The sequence below is a fragment of the Tenebrio molitor genome, chromosome 1 (genome assembly GCF_963966145.1).
Source record: "Tenebrio molitor chromosome 1, icTenMoli1.1, whole genome shotgun sequence".
Classification (NCBI taxonomy): Eukaryota; Metazoa; Arthropoda; class Insecta; order Coleoptera; family Tenebrionidae; genus Tenebrio; species Tenebrio molitor.
In genome coordinates this window covers 40,847,273-40,872,798 of record NC_091046.1, presented here as the reverse complement: position 1 = coordinate 40,872,798, position 25,526 = coordinate 40,847,273, and the positions used below count along the sequence as shown (strand labels likewise).

The 25,526-nt window shown below is 42.7% G+C and overlaps 3 protein-coding genes across 6 annotated transcripts; all 3 read left to right on the top strand.

Annotated features, from left to right (window-relative positions):
- The first annotated feature begins 1,806 nt into the window (after positions 1-1,806).
- On the top strand, positions 1,807-13,497 carry Abca3 (ATP binding cassette subfamily A member 3). 4 transcript variants are annotated; one of them, XM_069045944.1, is made up of 18 exons: positions 1,807-1,966; positions 6,769-7,258; positions 7,306-7,433; positions 7,899-8,009; positions 8,152-8,435; positions 8,487-8,910; positions 8,963-9,172; positions 9,228-10,057; positions 10,105-10,262; positions 10,315-10,457; positions 10,511-10,854; positions 10,904-11,134; positions 11,181-11,457; positions 11,510-11,635; positions 11,685-11,957; positions 12,007-12,744; positions 12,796-13,238; positions 13,289-13,497. In XM_069045944.1, the coding sequence occupies exons 2-18, from the start codon at positions 6,774-6,776 to the stop codon at positions 13,319-13,321; spliced, it is 5,238 nt and encodes a 1,745-aa protein (XP_068902045.1). In that variant the 5' UTR covers positions 1,807-1,966; positions 6,769-6,773; the 3' UTR covers positions 13,322-13,497. The 4 variants fall into 4 exon arrangements, with proteins under 4 accessions (XP_068902045.1, XP_068902039.1, XP_068902037.1 ...); XM_069045938.1 differs by lacking the exon at positions 1,807-1,966 and adding an exon at positions 2,485-2,592; XM_069045936.1 differs by lacking the exon at positions 1,807-1,966 and adding an exon at positions 6,138-6,325.
- A 35-nt stretch (positions 13,498-13,532) lies between these two features.
- Positions 13,533-17,682, top strand: LOC138129222 (phospholipid-transporting ATPase ABCA3-like). Its single transcript, XM_069045530.1, has 12 exons — positions 13,533-13,618; positions 13,673-14,148; positions 14,197-14,306; positions 14,360-14,470; positions 14,520-14,797; positions 14,845-15,268; positions 15,313-15,522; positions 15,567-16,399; positions 16,449-16,606; positions 16,662-16,759; positions 16,812-17,167; positions 17,212-17,682. The coding sequence occupies exons 1-12, from the start codon at positions 13,583-13,585 to the stop codon at positions 17,680-17,682; spliced, it is 3,561 nt and encodes a 1,186-aa protein (XP_068901631.1). The 5' UTR covers positions 13,533-13,582.
- Positions 17,683-17,886: 204 nt separating this feature from the next.
- On the top strand, positions 17,887-25,427 carry LOC138129955 (E3 ubiquitin-protein ligase MYCBP2-like). The gene is made up of 21 exons (XM_069046296.1): positions 17,887-18,015; positions 18,069-18,277; positions 18,334-18,643; positions 18,694-19,266; positions 19,321-19,524; positions 19,573-20,006; positions 20,058-20,229; positions 20,707-20,911; positions 20,964-21,138; positions 21,190-21,399; positions 21,451-21,771; positions 21,823-21,940; positions 22,004-22,359; positions 22,411-22,683; positions 22,735-23,112; positions 23,162-23,515; positions 23,561-23,986; positions 24,098-24,205; positions 24,262-24,471; positions 24,521-24,788; positions 24,844-25,427. Exons 1-21 carry the CDS (start codon positions 18,003-18,005, stop codon positions 24,957-24,959), a joined length of 5,433 nt encoding a protein of 1,810 aa, XP_068902397.1. The 5' UTR covers positions 17,887-18,002; the 3' UTR covers positions 24,960-25,427.
- The last annotated feature ends 99 nt before the right edge of the window (positions 25,428-25,526 follow it).

The window sequence follows — 25,526 nt, the reverse complement described above, 5'->3', positions numbered from 1 at the left end:
ATGTTAGTTGTTGGTAACCATGGTTACCACTTGTTTGAAGCTAATAATAATGGCACCACCACGAGTAGGTAAAGAAATTGAATCTTTAATCCTTCGCTTGCGTGAAGAAGAAAAGTGGACCATGGAAAAAATCGCGCAACATGTGAAAATGCATCGCAGTACCGTGTCAAAAATAATTCGGCGAATTCTTAAAACGGGCGGTAAGCCACGAGCAACTGATAAAAGGTAATTTTTGTTATTATTTACTTTGCTTTGGTGTCATTAAAATAAATGTTTCAGAACTGATAATCAAATAGTAAAGACATCAAAAAAGAACTGCCGTGCTACAGCTCCTCAAATCCGCCAAGAACTAAACCTCCTTGACATTAGTTGTCGGACTATCCAGCGCCGCCTCGCTGAAGCTGGCCTACTCGGAAGAAGACCAGCAAAAAAGCCCTTTATTTCGCAAAAAAATCGTCTTCTGCGGCTCCAATTTGCAAGGGAACACCTTGCATGGACACTTGAAGAGTGGAAAAACATACTTTGGTCTGATGAGAGTAAGTTTAACCTGTACTCTGATGACGGTAAAGGGTACGTTCGGCGTCCAATTAATCAGCGTTACAACAAACGGTACACAACAGCAACAGTCAAGTTTGGAGGTGGTAATATTATGGTGTGGTGGTGTTTTTCCTGGCATGGACTAGGTCCTTTACATCGTATTACTGATAAAATGGACCAGTTTCAATACAAAGAAATTTTAGAAACAGTGATGCTTCCACATTGGCAAGAGAATCTTCCGGAAAATTGGCAGTTTCAACAAGACAACGATCCAAAACACACTGCAGAAAGTGTGAAAAATTGGATAAATAGTAGCGATATCCAAGTTCTACTTTGGCCAGCTCAATCGCCTGATTTGAACCCCATTGAAAACCTATGGGGTGAAATTGAACGTGCTTTAAAAGGCAAAGAATACAAAACAAAAAAATGGACTTTTTGAGGCCGTCCAAGAATTATGGAGCAACTTACCCAGGGCTAAGATTGAAAATTTGGTTAAATCAATGCCGAGGCCAATGCCAAGCCGTATTAAATACCAGGGGTTATGCCATAAAGTACTGAAAGTCTGTTTGGGGCCAATCAATTGTCCGGTAAAAATACGACCAAAAAATTTAAAATTTTTGCTGTCAATATGAATTATAGTTTATCACATGTTGTAAATATGTAGTTACTTTACATTAAAAAGCCTGATTCTTTTCAAGGAATTTTTTTTACTCGAACTAGACAAAATTAACTTAAACAATTATTTAATTGATTTTTAACATTTTGGGGCCAATCAATTGTCCGTAGGTGTATATTATTATTGTTGGTGACCTCGGTTTTATATTTTTTAAAAGGGACGAACTACTGAACAATTGAATGAGTTACTAATAATTTATAAATAGTTTATCATTTGCCAGTCAAGGCCTTTGAAGTCGGGGACATTAATAATTATGAATCCCAATCCCAGCGTTCTTATTGGAAAAAAGAATCATCCAATAAATCTGGGTTAAAACGAAACACTTTTTAAATCCTACCATTTTACTAGGTTTTGCCAGTTAAAAAATTATACTAAAATATTTTTTACTCAAGAACAAACATTTTCTCCACAAAAATAACATCAGTGCGAGTTCCCCATTAACCCGACACTTAAACCTGAAGAAGCGCTTAATAGATATTGAGCAACAACCTAGTGAGTAGTGGTTCGATTTTTCCTGATGATAAGTTACGATTTGAGTACACACAAAATAATAACGCGTCATTTTGTTATAGATAAATGCTGCGATGATTCCCGCAGTAGTTATCGACAGCAAGTGGAGAAGCTCCGCGTTTCGGACGCCTGCGTTTCAGGCCGGCCTATTTTCAGAAACTAACCTCAAAAGTGATTCAACACTTTCAGCAACAGTGTCAAATTTTTTTAAATGAGAGATACAGCAAACTGACACCGATTTAGGTGAGTTGACCGCTTTTCCGCACACGTTTGGCGTATCACGTCGTCCTGGAAAATTGATTATTCCAGTCGATACCGTCCTTGAATTTTCCCTGAAAGCGCGATTCCAAGAAACACTCGGAGAATATTTTTAAACCAACGCGTTTCAATAACACACACGTCAAAATGTCATGTAGATGAATACAATTATTTAAATTATCGGTAATCAATACGTGCTGCTGTCCGCGATTTAACACACACCATGATTCTTTTATAGCTAGTACTTCCGCAACATTTTATTTGGCAGTAAAATTCCACGAATTTCCTGACCACGATTTTTTTCAATCGGCTCGATAACCGACAATAAATTCGCACGGAAAATGTGTTTCACCACCTGGCATACATTGTTGTAATGGTTATTTTATCGGTGCTTGTTTATTTTACCAACGTACGTACCTACTTAGTTTGGTCGTAATTGTAATCTAAGTCAAATTTAAATTAACCATAAAAAACAATAATTTGCATTCCACATGGCGACTGCGCTCGTTGAAACTTAGCCCGAAAACAGCGCTCGTTGAAACTTAGTCCGAAAACAATTTTTCCTTGGCTAGGTCGTAACTTAGTTCCAAAAATGAGGTTCTCCCGAGGTGGTAAGTCTTTAAAAATAAACACGACACGTTTAGATCGATTCGGAAAAATGCTAAAATCCAAGTTCAAAAACTGGTCCTCCTAGAATTCACGTAATAAAAATTTTGCACAAATTTAGCAAATAAAGTGAATCTAATCTCGGATACTACCAATAGTTTTTGGTCCCTGATAGCACACGTTCCATTGATAAAATCACCGACATTGTAATTGATTCCAGTTTTGCTCAAAAAATATTTGCACCCACGCAGACAGCAGCGACGAATAAAATAATCAGAATTTCAGTTATTTAGAGTGAAAGGACCTTGACATCCTTCATTTCACAATATTTTTGAATGCTCAAAGCGCGGTTTAAAAAACGTGACTTGTTAAAGTCTTGAAATGTTTTATTCAGGTTTTGGTAGCAAGAGTGAAACACCTGGTACATTATTTTTAGAACAATATATTTTCGAGTACGCGAGTACTGATACCAAAAAGGTGCACAATAAACTTTGATCGCATAAAACGATAAATTCATTGTGGTCTGATAAAAATTGTTAAGGTATAAATATCTTAAAATGATATCTATTTCTGGATTCGGAAAGTCATCTCGGTACTATTTTTCACGGAAAATGATTTTGCAGTTGTTGGACTAGCACGATGAACAAAAAAGGGATCTATAGTGCTGTTGTAACTAGTTCCCAATCAGTCCAGTCCATTTGCGCATAAAAAGGGACACACTAGACCCTAATGTCAAAATTGTAGAAGTAACTCATCGCTGATATTTGTTCGCAAGCTTGTATGGAGTTGGATGCAAAAACAATTTGCCGCATCGCATACATAACTTCTTTACTAGTTAGACGTAAGTCCATGTTGCGAATGAATCTAGCCGAGTAGAATGATTGTCATATACTGTTGCTTCCGAAAACACCCGATGGTTTTAAATATTCAGTTTGCACGTACTGCAATGGTACTTTGTCCAAAAGACTTGGTGCTACCAAGTTTCGTCAGGTGCAAATATTAAGTTATTTTCGTTTATTGTCAAGTAGTTTTCAGTCTTCTTGTGGTAAAAAGAAGGTACTTTGACATTCTGTGGAAAGTCATAAAACATTCTAACATAAATTATTTAATACCTTATTTAAAAAGTTAAATTTTGTCGGCTTGTGCAGTAAATAACCTTTTCTAGAAAAAAATTGAGAATAGGAAATTATTTAGTTTCTAATCATTCATTTTACAATGACGTTATCAAGATACGAAGTGTCGAGATTTTATGCTTGCCTCAAACGGTCTATTAATTGAAGTAAATTCGTAATTTATAGCGCTGTTAAATGTCTGGACTTAAATCGACCTAATTTACGATGTTATTGGTATGTACAGTACGTACGTCGTCTTTTATTGATACCATAAATTGATCTATGAATAACTGAATCATACTAGGACACACTGACGTCACAATGTGACGACATACATGTATTTATTTGTAAAAAAAAATACCATTTTTGGTATTCAAATATAGTAAAACAACTCCTCGCGTCACGTCCATCAATTTAAATACATTTTTGATAAGTATGTTTACATTATCAAATGCCAATAAATAAAACCATAAAATACTACTTTTATATTCAGTATATGACATGAAAACGGTGAACAAAGGGTTTCCCAGAAATTTTTGCAAACGTTAACAAATTACGACTAAAAGTTTTTTTTTTGACAATTAGGTACTTATCTATATTATACATTGTGTTATCACCGGCCCTCTGGAGCGGTGGAACTGTCGTCTTTTTTTTCAGCTCGCTTTTACAGAACCGCAGTCTATTTTGTAGAAGGAGAAGAGAGGAGTGAACGAAACGAATACGTTCAGAGCGTGAACGAAAAAAATCAGTTATTGGAAGTACTTCGCACAAGAGAATTTCCATTTCCATTAAAATTTACTCTTTTAAATGATACGTGAGGTGATCGGCGCGACCTATTTTTTATTATTTCGTAAAAATGCGTTGAAGACCCCCAGTAAGAAAAAAATTAAATACGGCCCATTTCAATAGTTTGAGTAATTTATGACGACCGACAGCAATGGGCTGTCCCAACCGCACCAACCCCCATAAAATTATTAGTACGTTACGAAAACCTGCAGTCGTTCCCAAATATCTCTTCCTTCATTTTATGTTACCTTAACAAAAAAAAGAGCCACCTTTTAGTCCTGACCTGGCCCCTTGTGATTTCTTTTTATTCTCCGAAGATAAGAATTGCGGGTTACGATCAAGCGGTCGATTACAAACTTGTTTACGAAGTAACTTAAAAAGATTGGAATTATTGTTTTGTTAACTAGTTGCATCGAGTTCGTAAATGTATTAAAGAGTATCTGAAAAATCATATTTATTTCATTCTATTTCAGAACCAGTACAATCAAGTATACTCCGTCCAGCGAGAGATTGGGAGATTTTAAATTGCGTTAAATGAACCCAACACTACAAAATGCACTGGAATACATTAATTTCAGGGTAAAAATGTTACGGCTTGAAGGATATACTTATTTCAAATTTTACGGGCGTTAGGTATTACTTTCTCTACGTAGAATTTAGTGGTTCTTATATCAACCAATAATCTAAAAAATAATGAAACAACTGTAAAACAATAGAAAATTCAACCGCTGCTTAAAATTACCTTGAAGTAAACTTGATTTTGAATAAATTATAATTTCATATTTTTTTAACTACGTAAAAGTCTAGAATTTTAACTAAATAACGAGAAAACAAACAGGTTTTTTAACAACACAACTAACTAAAAGTTATAATGTCGTCATCAATGTTTCATAAAGACAAAAAAATGTCACAAAAATTCTAGTTAAACAAACTTGATCGATAGGAAAGTAAATAACTCCTCCTCATTCGTTATTTTAATATTTTAGTTGATCATGAAACAGATATTAACGAAGCAGTGAGGAACAAATATAATTATCCAAATTGCCCACTAATCCTGGAAACTACAGGCTTCTGTGAATTACTCAGAATAAATTTACTTACACACTCCATCTGACGTATTTTTAAGCATAACGATCGTTTTTACCTAAATTATCAGGTCATTACACCGAACCAAATTGTTTATCTATTCTCCAAATTGTAACTGATGCAACACTTTTCCGAGTGTGTCATTAACTGATTCTTTTTAATGATTTGTGTCAACGTTATGGAAAATTCTATAAACAGGAAAGTAAACAAAGTGTGCTAGGGCAAAATTTCAAGAAATTTAAACTTTTTGACTAAGAAAGAACCGACAAAAGTGTTTTAAAAGACTACTACTGTGTATGATTTGGTTAATCGAATCTACCCTATCTACGTTATGAATGACAATAGCGAGAGTCAATACAACGTATTCCGGTTGTGTTGTCGTCGAAAAATCCTTCCTTATCTAATCTAAAGCAAACAGTTTGTGTGGACACGAATGAACAATGTTTTATTCAATAAAAAATTAATCACTGCAAATCGTGACAGAAATGTGGATTTCCGCTGGACACCGCGCAGCGCAGTCTTAACGCAGTACTGTTCCTCTTTAATGACTTAGCCAATTATAAAATAATGGCTTAAACCAGTTGTGAATCCGCAACCACAGCACGATGACGCTCGTTGTCTCTATATAGTTTACCGAACAGTATTATAACAATAACAAATATGGCCTCCACGTCGAGAGAACAATGTTCATATTCACTAATCGGAGATGAAAAAATCGAAAATGTTGAAAACGGCGATTTTGCTTCAAATTATGGTGAGTTCGTTTGGTTTCGCTTTATGGTTACGAAGCCATGAACTAACAAAAGCAAGGTCGTCGGTCGTCACACGACTCTATAACAACTGTAGAACGTCAATGACGAAGTTTTTCGATAGTACCACATACGTTAAACGACGAAAAGGCGAGAATGAAAAATGATAGCACAATGACACCCATCGGAACCCATCATTTTTTGCAATTGCGTAAAAAATGCATCCTCTGTGATAGAGTTCCGTAATCTAAATTGAGATAATTATTAATCTAAAGTTACTCGGCATATTTTGGCATAATACGATAATAAAAACTATGATATCAGATAGACACACAACGTTGATCTATCTGCAAACGATGACAATCGCAACTGTATCACAATAATACGTATAACGGCTCAGTTGATTTGTATCCAGTTTCGAGTGACGATCAAATTCTATGCTTCCTAGGCAAAATGGGGAAGAAAACGGAGAAGTTTCTCCTGCTCATGTGGAAAAACTGGTTACTCCAGTACCGCAAACCCCTCCAAACCATCGTCGAGATCATGGCACCCGTCCTCTTCTCCATACTGCTCGTGGTGATCCGAAGTCTAGTGGACCCTGAAGACAACCCAGCGAGAATCTACCAACCCTTCTGCCTGTTGCCGTTTTTCTGCTCCGACGGCTTATACAACTCCGCACGGGAGGACTCCCCCGGCATAGACATCACAAGCTTGCAGAATCTCTCCCTGGTGTACTCTCCCTCCTCTAACGAAGCCTTGAACCGCTCCATGGGCATCTTGCAAGGAGTCTTCGGACACGTGATCGGCTACGACAATTCGGACCAGTTGGAGGCACACTTTCTGCAGGCGGATGCCACACTCACGTTCGCCGGGATTCAGCTCGCCGACGCCTTGGCCCACAGGGCCACTCTTCCGGACGATGTGGAGGTGTCGTTGAGGTAGGACGCGGAGTGGTGGACGTGCCAATGTTATGGAGGTTTTGCAGGTTTCCCAGCGAGCTCAGGAGTGTCACGGATTTGTTCGGCCAAAATAATTGGCACACCAACATTTTGTATCCGGTGTACCAAGTTCCGGGGCCGAGGGCGCCGGATAATAACACAGGAGCTGTGCCGGGTAGGTACACCCCCAAGAGCTTGTGGGGTTGGGGTAAACCCAGTAGCGTAATTAGCGGGACGAAATGCTCAATTTTGATTGAAGAATAACTATGATTATAAATGTTTCTCTTCTTCCAATATTTTTGATCCTCCCAGTTTCTTTTTTGACGATGAGATTTATACCATAGCGATTCTTTAATTTTTTTTAAACTCTCCCAACCATAATTCCACTGATTTTAGTCACTTCAAGAGATTTGATATCATTTGATATATTTTTTGATATTCCTAGACTTAGCTCATTCTCGCAACAAGCTCAAGAGAAGTGTAGAGCTGATATTGTTGCGATGTGGAAAATTGTTGGTGGGACCCCGCGGGACCAATTTCCTAGTTACGCCACTGGATAAATCAATTTCGACGTAGGTCAGAATGATGGATTGTGTTTCCCTTTAAAATTGTGAACGGGTAAATTTGCTGATGTTTGCAGAAAAGCTGCGCAATATATTTAGGAAGAGAACATGGAAAACAAACTTAATCTTTCCAATTTACCAGTCACCTGGTCCTAGATCTCCAAAATCTGTAATCGGTGGTAAACCAGGTAGGCTCAAATGGACAATCGTGTCATAAACTAACATCGTGATTACGGCATGGGCAACTTACCACGAAAATATGCATGGCAGTGTAGCTTCTATTGATTGTCTTCCACTGACCACCAAATACATTCTTTGTCTCGCTTGTAGGCTACTTTGGCGAAGGTTTTCTCACCTTGCAACTGATCATGACCTACGTGCTGGCATTTGGGGGTCACTACAACATCACCAATTACGAAGAGTTTAGGGACAAACTGGTCGAACTTTTGCCACCGATGGTCCAAATGCAGCGTTTTCCCTACGCCAGCTGGATCGAAGATCCTTTGTTGCAAGCTTTGGAAAGTTTCGTCGGGATTATCATAATGCTCAGCTTCGTCTACACTTGCATCAACACGGTCAAAGTGATCACGACAGAGAAGGAAAAGCAACTGAAAGTAAGCGATTTAGAAGCTTTCTTGGACAAATCCACTACTTATCGTTTTTAGGAAGCCATGAAGATAATGGGGCTCCCGAATTGGCTCCACTGGACCGCTTGGTTCCTCAAGACTTTCGTGTTCCTTCTGATATCAATTGTCCTGATAATAGTGTTGCTGAAAGTCTCGTGGTACCCACACACTGAGTACAGCGTCTTCACTTATGCGGACCCCACAGTGATGTTGGTGTTTCTACTTTTGTACATCTGTGCCACCATCACTTTCTGTTTTGCGATCAGCGTATTTTTCTCCAAAGCAAACACAGCAGCGACAGTCGCTGGTCTTCTCTGGTTCCTCTCCTACGCCCCCTACTTGTTTTTGCAGCAGCAGTACGACCAACTCAGTCTTTCTACGAAACTGTTTGCAAGTCTAGGCTCAAACACAGCAATGGCCTACGGATTTCAACTGATGCTGATGTTCGAAGGCACCAGTGAAGGTAAATTCGATCCATTTCCAGTCGACCTGTTCTTCCATCCATATTTCTTCAGGCATTCAGTGGTCCAACGTAGGAAGACCCAACACTCCCGACGACAGCTTAACCCTCGGTCTCATAATGATGATGCTAGTCATAGACACCTTCATTTACCTTATGGTTGCCATATACGTGGAGGCCGTCTTTCCGGGAGAATACGGTGTTCCCTTGCCTTGGTACTTCCCGTTCACTTCCTCCTATTGGTTCGGGCACCCACGATACATAGGTAGGTGTGGCAATCGACAGTTAGATCTTCATCTCAGGTGCCCATTTGTCTGCAGGTGTCGAGGATTTCAGCGACAGTCCGACCAACGAAGGCGAGTTCTTCGAAAAAGATCCGAACCTTTCGGCCGGGATCCAGATCAGAAACTTACGAAAAGTCTTCGGAAGCAAAGCTGCTGTGCGAAATCTCTCTCTAAACATGTACAACGATCAAATCACCGTTCTGCTGGGACACAACGGCGCTGGAAAAACAACAACAATGTCCATGCTGACTGGAATGTTTCCTCCGACCAGCGGCACGGCGATTGTCAGCGGACACGACATCAGAACAGACATGGACGGGGTCAGAGCCAGTCTGGGACTCTGCCCCCAACACAACATCTTGTTCGACGACCTCACCGTCAACGAGCACCTCTATTTCTTCAGCAAACTGAAAGGTTTGAAGAAAGAGGCGATCGATGAAGAAATCGAAAAGTACATCGAATTGCTGGAACTGCAGCCCAAGGCTAACGCACGAGCGGCGACTTTGTCGGGAGGAATGAAACGGAAGCTCTGCGTCGGGATGGCTTTGTGTGGCGACTCCAAAGTGGTGATGCTTGACGAGCCCACCGCCGGAATGGACCCTTCCGCGCGAAGAGCTCTGTGGGATTTGCTCCAGAGACAGAAGCAAGGCAGGACCATGCTCTTGACCACGCATTTCATGGACGAAGCCGACTTGTTGGGCGACAGGATCGCGATAATGGCAGGTGGAGAGTTGCAATGCTGCGGTTCTAGCTTCTTCCTGAAGAAGAAATACGGGGCGGGGTACCATCTGGTCATGGACAAGTCTCCAGCATCTGAGCCTGAAAAGATCACGAATCTTCTACGAAAACATATCCCCAACATACAGGTAATGCAACTATATTTTAGTTCTTCAGCTGATGACATAGTCTACAGGTGCATGGTAACGTCGGTTCAGAACTCACATATCTTCTGGTCGAAAATCAGTCCTCAGTATTCGAAGAGATGTTGCAAGATTTAGAGCAAGAAAGTGAAGCTCTGGGAATCCGCAGTTACGGTATCTCGTTGACGACTCTAGAAGAAGTCTTCATGAAGTAAGACGAACTAGTATTTATTAATTTTGATCTAAGCTGCTGTCGTATGTAGGGTTGGTGCGGACCACGGACAGGAAGAAACTTACAACGGCGAAGTAATACAAGAGAACGGACTTGGGAAGAACATTATGGCCAGGATCAAATCCAAATTTGGACTGCACGAAAAATTTGAAACCAACCCTCAAGAAACAAGACGTAATCACAGAGTACTACTTTGACGTACGAATGTTTGAGCCATCTCCTTTCAGTGACCTTGGAAAATCCTGTCCTGCTGACTGGGTTCGCACTCGTCAAAAACCAGTTCTTGGCCATGCTGATGAAACGAGTTTTGTCGATAATCCGGACGTGGATTTTGCAGTTCATTCAGATCCTGATGCCTGTGGCGTTTCTTGTGATAGCGATCATCGTCAGCAGGAACACGAACAAATCCCAAGACTTACCAAAACTCTCCCTAACTCTGGACTCGTACAACGACCCGGTCACCTTGATGCAAGGTGACCCAAATAATGACTATTTCAAGTCGTACGCGAAAACTCTGCAGGGTCATGACGTGCAAAATGCCCAAAACATCACCGAAATAATGCTCAACCTAGTAAGTCGACAAATATGAAAGTCGGTGATGATGTAGTGGCATTTTTCAGACAGAAACGGTTCCGGCTACTGTCAGAATGCGATACATAGTTGGCGCCTCCTTCGAAGAAAGATACGCCGGTCTCTTCACCATGATCACAGCGTGGTTCAACAACAATCCTTACCACTCGCCGCCTCTAGCACTGGGTCTGGTTTTAAACGTCGTCTACAAGAAACTCGTCGGGGAGAATAGCACCATCAGATTTGCCAACTATCCTTTACCCTTCACAGCTGACACAAAGGTACTACCCACTGAGTAGCACCAGTGAATACTTGATCATCTTCTAGGTACAACAACTGTTGCAAGGAAACAGCATGGGGTTCCAGCTGGCCTTCAACATCGGCTTCAGCATGGCCTTTGTCTCGTCCTTCTACGTCTTGTTCTACGTCAAAGAGCGAGTGTGCAAATCGAAACATCTGCAGTTTGTTTCCGGGGTTAAAGTGTACATATTCTGGATAATGGCCTTCATATGTGACCTGGTCACGTTTATTGTAACTATAATCGCAATCATCATCACTCTGGTGTGTTTCCAAGAAGACGGTTTTAACACTTCGGAGGACTTAGGTACTCGGCACCGCCTCAAATCATTCTTTTACCTCACGCTTCCACGTTTCAGCTCGTATGTTCCTCTTGTTGTTCTATTTTGGCGTCGCCATGCTGCCGATGATGTACTTCTCTTCGTACTTATTCGAAGTACCTTCAACTGGATACACCAGAATGACGCTGTTCAGCGTTTTCACCGGTACTTCCCCGCAATTGTCACCCACCAAGCCTACAACATTTTGTTACAGGCGTGGCGGCTTTTCTGGTGGTGCAAGTGTTGGGCACTCCTGGTCTAGATTTAGAGTACGTCGCTGACACCCTCCACTGGGTATTCCTGCTAGTGCCGCACTACTCTTTAGCCACGGGCATCAGAGACACTTATACCACATTTGCCACCACCAAAATGTGCAAGTTCTTCGTCGACACTTGCGTGGAGAACAGACCAAACATGACAACTGATGCGTGCTGGGACTTGGCTTGTCACAGCAACGCGACCGTAGCGTTGACAAACTATTGTTGCGGTGAGTACCACTCTAGAAATAGTCTTTTTGCACAAGAAATATTTCGCAGAACGGGAACCGAGCTATTTTAAATGGGACAGCCCCGGGATAGGACGAAACCTACTGTACTCGTTCTTGTTTGGGTTGATTCTATTCTTTTTACTCAACTTGGTGGAGTACAAGCTGTTTTCGAGTATAATTCACAAGATTGTCGCAAGTTACGACAACAAGGCCCCTCACGAAGTCCCGGATGAAGACAGTGACGTTCGGGACGAAAAACAGAAGATTCAAAGCACTCCGGAGTCGCAACTCCAAAACGATTATATCATGGTACTGAAAGACCTGACCAAGTACTACAAAAACTTCCTGGCGGTCAACGGACTGTGCTTGGGGGTGAAACAATTCGAGTGTTTCGGTTTATTAGGAGTGAACGGGGCGGGTAAAACCACGACTTTTAAAATGATGACCGGCGATGTCAAGATAACTTACGGAGAAGCCTGGGTTAAGAGCTTCAGCATCAAAACGCAAATCAAAAACGTGCAGAAGCTAATCGGGTACTGCCCACAATTCGACGCCCTTCTAGACGACTTAACCGCCAACGAGTCCCTGACGATGTTCGCTTTGTTGAGAGGCACTCCGTTGGAAGATTGCAAATATATTTCGCACAGATTGGCCAAAGATTTCGATTTTTGCAGACATCTAAACAAACAAGTGAAGGAACTGAGCGGAGGCAACAAGAGAAAGCTGAGTACCGCCATTTCGTTGATCGGTGACCCACCGGTGATCTACTTGGATGAGCCCACGACAGGTTTGAATTCTTCGGCTTCTGCACACCACGAATTAATTAGATTATTTGCAGGAATGGATCCTGCGACCAAAAGGTACTTATGGGACGCCCTCTGCAAAGTCAGAGACAGCGGGAAATGTGTGGTTCTGACTTCGCACAGCATGGAGGAGTGTGAAGCTTTATGCACGAGATTAGCAATCATGGTCAACGGAAATTTCAAATGCTTGGGTTCTACTCAGCACTTGAAAAGCAAATTCGCTGAGGGATACACGCTCACCATTAAAATCAAAAAGACTCCAGGGAATGCCGAGTCCAGTTCTGAAACTGAGGCCATAGAACGGTTCATATTAGATAATTTCCCGAAGGCGATACAGCGAGCGAAGCACCAAGAACTCTTGACCTTCTACATAGTGGACAAGAGCATTCCGTGGTCACAAATGTTTGGTATTCTAGAAAAAGGCAAGAAACGCTTAAATATAGAAGACTATTCGCTAGGACAATCGAGTCTAGAACAGGTAATTCGCCAGTTGTTACGAGTTCTTAATTTTTCACTTTTTCGTTGTAGGTTTTCCTCACGTTTACAAAGTTGCAGCGTTAAACCAGAACTAGTTTAGGATCTACATAGTTTGAATTTTGACAATTGGGTGTACGCGTGCCTTTTCATGCCGATTTATTGTGATATGTATTTTTATGATTGAAACGTATACACAGATCAGTATTTATTTTAAGTTATTACTGAGACACATCAAATAAATATCTATAATTTGAACAAAACCTGTCATTATTGACCGACCTTTTGACGTTTGCGCCCGACATTCCCCGTTTGTCACTCGTAAATTTGAAGCTAAGCAGCGCAACTATGCCGCGGTACAGAGGAGATCTCGCTATTTCAAACGTAAAAACATTTTGGCCAATCCAGTAAGTCCAGAGAATAACGTATTCGTTTAAGCGGATTATGCGAGAACAGCTGAACAAGTTTTCCCTACTTCTGTGGAAAAACTGGAAGTTGCAGTACCGCAGACCTCTACAGACGACAGTCGAAATCGCGGCACCGATCATATTTTCCATTTTGCTAGTTGTTGTAAGAAGTTTAGTCGATCCAGAGAAAAGCTCCGAGCACAAATTTTTACCGTTCCATCCAGCTCCCCTCAACTTTTTCAGTCCAAAGAATACGAACAGTACCAACGGTACCAACTCTTTGCAAAGGTATCTCCTGGTATACTCCCCTTCACCTAACACGATTCTGGATCGTTCCATGAACATCTTGAGATCGAGCTTCAGCGATGTTAGAGGCTACAAGAACGCGAAGGAGTTAGAGGCTCATTTCCTCACCGACGAGGGGCCTACCACTTTGGCAGGAATCCAGTTTGACGACGATCTATACAACAAAGATTATATTCCACCCGACATAGAAGTATCGTTAAGGTAAAAAGCAACAACAATCAACTGGCGCAACTCCTTTGTACAAATCAGATTTCCGGGTGAACTTCGCGACCTTGGCGGTGACCTTTTTAGTACCCCCGCCAAATATAATGGTGCCGTTACGTTAAACAATACAGCAAAAGATTCGAAATCTGTCGTGGGTAAAACGCTAACACACTTGCTACTCCTAGTACTAGTGGTACTCTGCTTCCAGGCAAACTGGATAAATTGTTTTACATTCGAAACTGGAAGACCCACATGTTGTATCCAGTTTTTGAAACACCGGGACCCCGAGAGCGAGAGAGAAACAACGGCGCCTATCCTAGTAATCAGCAATGAATAGTACCAACATTCTCCTGGTATTCCCGTTTCAGGTTATTACAAGGAGGGCTTTCTAGGTTTGCAAACGGTCATAACATTTGCACTGATACTTGGTGAACTAGGTATCGACTCGATTGTGAACGTACCTTTAAAACTAGGAACCGTACCGCCCATAATACACATGCAGCGATTCCCGCATGCCAGCTGGAAAGAAGACCCTTTGCTTCCAGCCTTGATCGGCTTCATCGGGCTCATAATCATGCTGAGTTTCGTCTACACGTGCATCAACACTGTCAAAGCCATCACCACCGAGAAAGAAAAACAACTGAAGGTACTGGATTTATCTCGTTGTCCAGAAATCAACCGGGCTACTTTCAGGAAGCTATGAAGATCATGGGTTTGCCGAATTGGCTGCACTGGACCGCCTGGTTCATCAAATACTTTATCTACCTTCTCATTTCAGTGATTTTCATAGTTCTGCTGCTGACCGTGACTTGGTACCCCGAATCTGACTACAGTATCTTCACCCACGCCAATCCATTGATTTTGTTCACGTTTCTCATGTTCTACGTGTGCGCAACTATCACGTTTTGTTTCGCCATTAGCGTGTTTTTCTCCAAGGCAAACACCGCAGCCACCGTCGCAGGTCTGATGTGGTTCCTGTCCTACACTCCGTACATGTTCTTGCATACTCAGTACGACCAACTCAGTCTGACCACCAAGCTGATTTCGAGTTTGGGCTCCAACACCGCGATGGCTTACGGATTTCAGTTGTTCCTGATGTACGAAGGCACCAGCGAAGGTAAATTGGCGTCTCCGCAACGATTCGAATAATTCCGAATTTAGGGATTCAGTGGCACAACGTGAACAAACCCATCGCACCTGGCGACACTCTAACTCTTTCGTTGATACTGTTGATGTTGGTTGTTGACGCCTTCATTTACTTGATTATCGCTCTGTACGTCGAAGCTGTGTTTCCTGGAGATTACGGAATGCCGCAGCCTTGGTACTTCCCCTTCACTTATTCCTTCTGGTGCGGACGTCCAGTACGATTTGGTACTAATTTTGAACGACTAGTACAACCGTAAATGTGTGCAAAGGTCTTGCAGATGCCGAGGAACTCAGTACCATGTCTGATATGTTTTACGAAAAGCAACCTCCCAATCTACATCCCGGGATCCAGATACGGAGCTTACGGAAAGAGTTTGGCAAAAAAGTAGCAGTCAACGATCTCTTTTTGGACATCTACGACGATCAAATTACCGCCTTGTTGGGACACAACGGAGCTGGGAAAACCTCGACGATGTCCATGCTCACCGGGATAATTCCACCGACCAGCGGAACCGCGATCATCCACGGATTCGACATAAGGACAGACATGAAGCACATAAGAGCGGACTTGGGGCTTTGTCCCCAGTTCAACATACTCTTCGACGATCTGACCGTCAAAGAACACCTCTACTTCTTCAGCAGGCTGAAGGGGCTCCGGAAGCGGAAAGTTGACGAGGAAATCGACAAATACGTGAACCTTCTGGAGCTGCAAGACAAAGTCAACAAAAAGTCCAGTTCTTTGTCTGGCGGAATGAAGAGGAAGCTGTGCGTGGGGATCGCGTTGTGCGGAAATTCGAAGGTGGTGATGTTGGATGAACCCACCGCCGGTATGGACCCATCTTCTAGACGGGCCTTGTGGGACTTACTCCGAGAGCAAAAGAAAGGGAGATGTGTACTGCTGACCACACACTACATGGACGAAGCCGATTTGTTGGGCGACAGAATTGCCATAATGGCCGAGGGAGAATTGAAGTGTTGCGGTTCGAGTTACTTCCTGAAGAAGAAGTTTGGCGCAGGGTACCATCTTATTTTGGACAAGTTACCAAGCTGTGACCCCAAGCAAGTTACTGCTCTTCTGGAGAAATATATCCCAGACGTTCAAGTAATTTCAAATTGGAGCCTCACACAGTATATCTACATGACTCTTTCAGATATTCGGCAATGCTGCCTCCGAACTCACTTATTTGCTAAGTGAAGAATATGTAGCGACGTTCGAAACAATGCTCCGAGATTTAGAACAACACATCCACAGCTTGGGCATTCGCAGTTACGGAATATCGCTGACCACCTTGGAGGACGTGTTCTTGCGGTACTGTGACCAAAGGAATCAAAGTGTTTACGAATGATCGAAAAACTATTTGCAGAGTCGGCATAGAGCCTAAATCGACAAACCTTTTCGGCAAGCAAGTGTTCGAACAAACCAGATCCTTTAGATCGACAAACTCTTCTATGACCGCGAAAGGTAGTAAATGTTTTGATTGGAACATCTCAAAAGTATACTTTAGTGTCTTCAGCTTCCGTACGGTCGAAGAATGATAAACTTCTGACAGGACCTAAACTAATCAAGAACCAGTTCATGGCAATGCTAATGAAGAAATATTTATCGATCGCCAGAACTTGGCTCTTGCAAATCATTCAGATCTTGATCCCTGTCGCTTTTCTCATAATAGCCATCATCGCCAGTCGAAATATGAACAAGTACACGGTGGAAAGTTTGCCCAAACTGCCTCTCAGTTTAGACATTTACGAGGATCCCATAATACTTGTCCAGGACGACGTGTCCAATAGGTTTAGCGAACACTTTTTACAGATTGTGCAAGGTCATCAAGTCCAAAAAGTCACCAGTATTGAGGAGGCCATGTTGAATTTAGTAAGTCCGTTTGCGAATGTTTCTCGATTAAAAAATCCTTTTAGACTAAAATTGTTCCAGACACTGTGGCACGAAGATACTTGGTGGGAGCTTCGTTCACTCTAAACGAGCGAAACGGGACTGTTTTTACCGCATGGTTCAATAATGACCCCTACCACACGCCCGGCCTAGCACTAGCACTCATACTGAATACCATGTACGGCTCACTCCTGGGGGGAAACCACAGCATCGCCTTTGCCAACCATCCTCTACCATTCACCACCGACACGCAGATTGACAGACTGTTGAAGGGGAACGGTCTGGGCTTCCAACTAGCTTTCAACATAGCATTCAGCATGTCTTTCGTGGCATCCTTCTACATCCTCTTTTACATAAAAGAACGAGTGTGCAAATCCAAGCACTTGCAGTTCGCTTCCGGTGCTAAGGGTTACATATTTTGGACGGTTGCGTTCTTGGGCGACCTGACGACGTTCATTGTGACGATTCTGGCCCTCCTCCTCGGTTTTTTTTTCTAAGTTAGTCATTGTTTGAATTACTTATTGTTTTCTTTTCTGCCTCTATTTTCCGTTGCCAGATTGTTATCCACATGATCATAATAATTAAAAATAAGGCGGTCGTCATTTTAATGAGAAAATGGCCGGCATTCATTGGCGTAAACGACCGCAAAGTAAATGACGTAGCTAATTCAACAATAAACTGTTTCATACAACAATTACAGATGAGGTAGTAACTGTGACAGCATAACTGAAAAAATTGTTTTGTAGCTAGAAGCAACATACTACACGACAGCACGAGCAGCAGCCCTCAAGCCTTCGGTTCGCCCCGCAGTATCGGTATGTCCCCTTTAGGTAAACGATTTTATTTTGAAATGTGCCGTTCTTTGATTGCCGATTGTGAACAGTGTCAGGAACTGGTCCGGATTTTTCAGCACGAAGAGGCTCGAACCAATCCGACACCAGCGCTCTGGTGAGTAGTATCACTCGTGACCTATCTCAGTCACCAAGTCAGGCAACACAACCACGTGACCTGTCACCCAGTCCCAGTGGCAGTTCCTTACACACTCGTTCAGAAACCAGTCCACCACATGCACCAAACAAAAAGGAAAACACAGTAAGTTTGTTGTCGCTCGCGTCCAGACGGTAGCTTGACAGACGCGCATTGTGCAGGATTCCGAACAAAGCTCGAAGAAACTGACTCAGACGGGGACGCAGACCTCGCCCGAAAACAGCAGCAACCCGTCTATCAAGAACCACTTTTCCATCGGGAGCGGGAGCAAAGAAGAGAGAGTGCCCCAGAAGGTTTCACGAGTGACGGGAAAATCTAGGCCTAAGAGGGCCATCTCACCGGCGACTTTGCAGCAGCTTCCCACCAGTTCAAAAGTGAATTATCACGGCTCAGAGCCTGCCAAACCGGCGATGAGTCCGTCTGTTGCGGAATCGCTCAGAGCTGTTTTTGCAGCTTTTCTGTGGCACGAAGGTAGAATCTCTTCGATGTGTTGGTACGTCGAATGAGTGCGATTGTTTCAGGTATTGTGCACGACGCCATGGCGTGCGCTTCCTTTTTGAAATTCCACCCGACCCTCCCAAAACAGGGAGCTCTGGTGGTGACGCGACCGCAAGAGGTTCCCGTGGACAAGCGACGGCAGGAGTTGTCAAAAGAAGAAAAGGCGAGACAAAGACATTCCGTAGAAGTGAGCAACGCAGGCAACTACCTCCACATACAACCTTCCACGTTAGAATCTCTGACGAGGTCGGCAGCTAATGCTAGTGCTAATCGCAAGCGACCCAGCAAGTATCCGAATTCTATAATAAATGAAGAAACCGGGGAGAAGTTCACCGGTGAAGGTCCTTACGGTTACCACACGATATCGGTGTTGCCACCGGCGTTAAAATCGCTTGTTTTTCTTTGGGAAGAACTGACAACAAATTGTCTTCAGGCGATATCACACGAAATGGTGGTAGCGAGTCCCGTTCAGAGTAAGATTAAAAAGAGCGAGAAGGTCGGGATCGGTAAAAACGACGCTAAAGATAAAGGTGCGACGATCGAAAAAGAGAACAAGAAGAGTAGGAAGAAGAAAATTTCTCCGAGAAATTATTTAGGTAAATGTGAAGAAAGTTGCGGTGAGGTGGCTTAAAGATGTTTCTTTTTTGTAGAAGACATAGGACTTTCTAGCTACTTACACGCATCTAGTTCTGAAACTTTGTGTGAGCTTTGCGGGGAGATGTTTCCGCACCCGGTGACGTACCACATGCATCAGTCCCACCCCGGGTGTGGTCAGCACGCTGGAGGCAAGGGGTATAACTCTGGCGGCAACTATTGTTTAGGGTGGGCAGGAAATTGCGGCGACGGCGGCATACGTAAGTTGCACAAGAATCAAGTTGGTAGCTCTAACGAAAGAAATTTAGCGAATAGTTCGTGGTACCTCCTGTGCGAAGGTTGTCGCGAGAAGTACGTGAAAATGCACAGAGGGGGCAAACAACAAAACAACAAGACCAAAACGATGAATCGACGGAAGAGCGTGTACGTTAAACCTCTGACGTCGCCTTCGACGTCCCCAGGTCTAGAGCCTCACGTTATTATGAAAAATAACGCAATGTTCCTCCTAGATCTGGCCAGTTCGGCTGATACAGTGATAAGTCGTCAGAGAAGGCCGTCCTCTAGCGTTATGCCGTCGGTTTCCGAGAACAATTCTCCGCCGGATTGTGGAGGTCCGTTCAGTCCGGTGCCGCCGTTTCAGTGTCTTCAAGCTTTGGGCGCAAGCTCGATTCCCAACGAACCGGAATTTTACGAGAAGGTTTTGAGGCAGCAAAGTCTGCACGATGGCAACACGGGACAACGGGTACGTAGTGTTTGTAGAAATATTTCGTGATGTTTAAAAGTATTGTTCCAGCCTTTGTCAGAAGTTTCGATTTCGGATAACGATTCGGACAGCAGCAAAGGTCTTAGGTTCCACAGATCCGTCTCGATGGGAACCAACGGGATTCCGTGGTCTAAGACGGGGTTCGACGGCCGAATAATCATGTTAAGAAAGAGAAATAACAGCAGTAGTGAAATCGCAAATGGTACGGTTATAATGAAAGTGATGCGCGTTATGGCACGACTCGAAAAAAAAGCTCCAAAGTTTTTTTGTATTGTTCAATTATTTATCAGAACTATGGGAAATTCAGAATTTAAATCGCGATCACGACCTGCTGTAGTGCATTATAAAAATATTTCCGAGAAAGGACCAATCTCCGCCAATGAGGGCACCACAAAATGGGCGCTTCACTAAAAATAATCAATACGCAATATAACAAAGAACAATAACAACACTAAACACAAAAACAACCAATAAGGAAAAAAATTCACGAATTTAATTTCTAAACACCAACAAAACAAGAAGTTTTTTGACTTCAAATTCAAAATGTCATTTGAACAAGAAAAATTCTTGGTGACAAAAACTTAAGATGAATAATATCCCCAAAAAAATTTAGTGCCATTTACTTTTTAATTTAATTTTTTCTCATAAGAATGTAATAAAATATGTACTTAAATTTCAGAAGGTGGATCATCGTTACTTTGTAATCCCTCTAATGCATTACAAAAATTAATGCCCAAAATGGACACGTCTGCCATAGTAAAGAATGAAGCTCATTCGAGCGACCACGCTGACGGTTTGGCTTTGTTGCAACGTCCTGTGATGCAGTTTTTACTGCAACAGCACGATTTAGAATCCTTGCAATTGACGATGAAACAGGCTCTCAGGTGTGATACAAAAAACTGGACATATTTCGCTTACTTGTAATTATTATTTTAGGAAAGCTATGTGCAGAGTATACGCAATGCAAGCGCTGAACTGGCTATTGAAATCCGTCACCCAACCCATTTGCTTGCACGACTTGTTATGGTGGTTCGTCACTTCCCTGACCCCTGCAGAAGTAGAAACAGAAACCGAAGACGACAATCGACCTTCGAAGAAAATCGACGAACAAGTAAGTCTTCTCAGTTTTCATTTCGAACCTGTCACGACCGCAATTTTTCAGGATTTAAACGTATGCGAACACCCTCTGTCGGACATAACCATAGCCGGCGACGCCGTCCACCCCCTTCCTAGCACATTTCACGCTCTCCTGCAGACAATTGCCGATCTGATGGTTCTTTTACCGATGGGTTCGTCGCTCCAACAGATGGCTGTGCGTTGTTGGGGACTGAGGTTTGCCTCGACGGACCACTCGTTCCTACATAGATCTCAAGTAAGATTCTCAAACAAAACTCAAACAGTTATTGTGACACTTTTTGTGCAGGTTTTTAGCAATATTAGTAAAATTTTGTCACGTAGCGAAGAAATGGAAGATTGTACTGTTTCGATGCACGAGAGCCACCAAAGTGTTCTAAATCAAGTAACGTGTTCTGTGGAGTGTTTAAAGGATTTGACTGCATCTGTTGAGATCAAAGCGTCGAGCAGACAGGCGATGATCGGGAGTCTGACTGATGGTTCGACTGAAACATTCTGGGAGTCGGGGGACGAAGACAGAAATAAGACAAAGAGTTTGACGATAGTTTGCGCCCAAAATCATCATCCCACTTTGATATGTGTTCACATAGACAACTGTCGCGACCTTGGAGTGAGTTCTGTAAATTGATTAACTGTCAATTACTTATTGTGATTTTAACAGAATAAAGTGTCGAGTATTACGTTTTATTCTGGTCCAAACACAGATGAGATGATCAAGTTGAGAACTGTGGAAGTGGAAACTAGACTTTTAGGTGGTTGGGTCAACTGTCCGTTAACAGGTAGTGTCTTAATGTCATTATCAAAATATTCAAGTCTCATTGGTTAATGTATTTGTTGTTAAGAATCCATCGACAGCGTCATTCGTTTGGAACTGAAGGGTCCAGATAATTCTGTCCGCGTGAGACAGATCCGTGTGTTGGGAAAAATCGAAGGCGAATCGTTGAAAGTAGGCAAACAATACAGTGCAACTACCATACAGCAAAGAAATTGTGAAGCTGAGACACTCAGAGTTTTCAGATTGATAACATCTCAAGTGTTCGGGAAACTGTTGCAAGGCGAAGAAGGTCAGAACTTGAACGACAGCGGTTCAATTTCAGTCACTGAAAGCTTGGAACCTTTGGAAGAAAGCAACGATTTGAGAGAACACATGGTCGGGATTTTGTTCAGCAGAAGTAAACTCACTCATCTACAAAAGCAGGTCAGTAGAGACATATTTTAAATCGCGGAACTTCTCTAACTGTCTTTGAAGGTGATAGTCCACATAGTACAAGCAATACGAAAAGAGACTGAACGAGTTCGTGACGAATGGGAGCTCATGTTGTGTTCCGCCAATGGGTTGTCCAACAGCGGCTACAGCCAAGACGTCATCAAGAACTCGGACACTTACTGTTTCGAGATGTTGTCGATGGTTCTCGCTTTGTCTGGAAGCTCGGTGGGTCGAGCTTACTTGTCCCACCAGGGTGGTCTTCTTGGAGACTTGTTGAGTCTTCTCCACACCGGCAGCGCTCGCGTTCAAAGACAGGTTGCTTCACGCCAATCCGATTTTACCACTCTTGCTAACACAGACTTTTAGGTGACTTCTTTACTTCGACGAATATTACCAGAAGTGGCCCCAGATGCCTTTGCCAAAGTTATGGGCATCACAAATTTACCACCCAAAGACTTCAGTATAGTATCTGCAACATACAAAGCGTCCGGAGCTGTTAAATTCGACATGTACAAACCGGGAATCTTGGACGTGTTTTTGAGTGTCATCGCGAAAGCTTTGACTGTTCAGGTGAAGGTGAAAAGTAAGACCGGTGGAGGGGGAGCACCGAAAGAAATCAACACCGTCACTTTGGCCACGTCCATACACCCCAAGGACAATTTGGGGAAGCGGTGGTGGTTGAGGGGTTGCGTGAACAGGAAGCTGGCGGAAGTGATCGTGCATTTGATCAAAGACATGGCTGCTGTGAGTGAATGTGGATCGGTGCAAGACCGAGTGTAAATATTTTTTGTAGGGGAAACTGTCGGAGGGTTGGGCCAATGTGACAAAGGGAGCAATCGCGGAAAATATCTTGCATCTGACCCAGCTGAGCGAAGAACAGCGCATACCCACCACTTGCTTGAGGACTCCAACTCTGTGGCTGGCTCTTGCGTCTCTCTGCGTTTTGGACAAGGACCACGTGGACAGGTTATCGTCGGGTCAGTGGAGCAACGCGGACGGCCAGCCGGCCCCTCCGAGACCCACGTGTACCAACCACGACGATGGTGAAACCAACGCCGTGATCCAGTGCGGCACGTGCGGGAATCTCTGCGCCGATTGCGATCGCTTCTTGCACTTGCACCGGAAAACGCGGAACCACCAGAGACAAGTAAGTCGCGAGATGAGTTTTCAAAATCTACTGGTTTTTGCGCAGGTCTGCAAGGAGGAAGAGGAGGCCATCAAAGTGGAGTTGCACGAAGGATGCGGCAGAACTAAGTTGTTCTGGTTGTTGGCGCTGGCCGACGCTCGCACTCTCAAGGCCCTCATCGAATACCGGGATGGAGGAGCTCGGACCAAAGGGGCGGGAATGAGTGGCGTTTGTCGATTCTGCGGTGCCACCGGGAGTTCTGGTCTTTTAGCAATCGGGAATGTTTGTGCCGATCACGAGTGTCAAGAGTATGGAAGAACGGCGTGTCCTAAGTTGTTAAATTGTGGACATATGTGCGGAGGGATAATAGGAGAGGCGACGTGTCTTCCTTGTCTGCATGGATGTTCGAACGATCCGAATTTGAGACAAGATGCCGACGATATGTGCATGATATGCTTTACTGAAGCTTTGTCCTGCGCGCCGGCAATACAGGTATTGGATTTATCGACATCGTACAATTCGCTTTTTTCTTTTCTTTTTTGTCATCTCACTCCGGAGAATAATTATCCGAGTTTTGATACTTATTGGAACAAAATTTTCTAGTTGAAATGCGGTCACGTGTTCCACTTGCACTGCTGCAAGGCCGTTTTGATGAAACGTTGGGCTGGACCGAGAATAACATTCTCCTTTTCTCTTTGTCCGATTTGTAAAGTAAGTACCCAAAATAAATTTTGTAATTTAAAAAAAATCATACGAAACAATTCAAGGATGACATGATCCACCCAACCCTGGACGAACTCCTTTCTCCAATCCGAGAACTGTTCAAAGATGTAAAACGAAAAGCGTTGATGAGGTTAGAATATGAAGGTTTGCACACCGTCGAAGCTATAGTGACACCTGGTGCACGTTTCTTCAACGATCCAGCGTCCTACGCTATGGATAGATACGCGTACTACGTGTGTTACAAGTGCAACAAGGTAGAGTATACATGAAAATGTAAACATTTATAAGACGCTATTTTTGTAGGCTTATTATGGGGGTGAAGCGCGTTGCGATGCGGAAGTAGGGGAGAATTATGATCCCACGGAATTGGTATGTGGGGGATGTTCGGACGTCGCAAGGGCGCAAATGTGTCCCAAACACGGCACAGATTTCCTCGAATACAAATGTCGTTATTGTTGTTCGGTCGCCGTATTTTTCTGTTTCGGAACAACTCACTTCTGTAATCCGTGTCACGATGATTTCCAAAGAGTGACGAATTTGTCAAAAAGTGAATTACCTAGCTGTCCGGCAGGTTCGTACATTTTTACGTTTTATTTAAAATAAATTCTATTGTGTTGTAATTTTAGGTCCTAAAGCTAAGCAGCTGGATGGAGACGAGTGCCCTCTTCATGTGAAACATCCACCAACGGGAGAAGAATTTGCTTTAGGGTGTGGTGTCTGCAGGAATGCTCACACGTTTTAAGTAGAACATAAATTATCCTGAATCGTTGAATAATTCTCAAGTCATGTCTATATTTTTAGATATTTGTGTACTCATTTCGACTATAATCATGTCTATACTTAATATCTGTAGAATTTATGGTAATTGTTTTGCAGAGTGTAAATTATGTTTTTAAATAAGGGATGCTATTGGTGTGTAAAACTCAGGTTGAAGTAAGTGACTGTAAAAATTCTTATTTGTTCCTTATGTATATTTTTCTTTGCGCTGCCTTTATATTGTAGTACATAGTCCTAGTACTATTTTTTTAATTTTAAAATTCTTTTTATTTTTACATATTTTAATTTGTCTATGAGACACTGAGAAGCAAAATTAAAATTGTCAATCCGTGAATTTCGAATTTATTATACGAAAGGTAAATCAAGATTGAACTATTTTGCTTCTCACCAAATGTACCTATTACCTTCTTAATAAAGTATAAATGTACACAAAGTTATTTTTTCATTGATGGAAGAGAACCTGAATAGCCGAGTTATAATATAATTTTTTGAAATTTGTAAACAGCGGTCAACGTTCATTGGTGGATTTTAA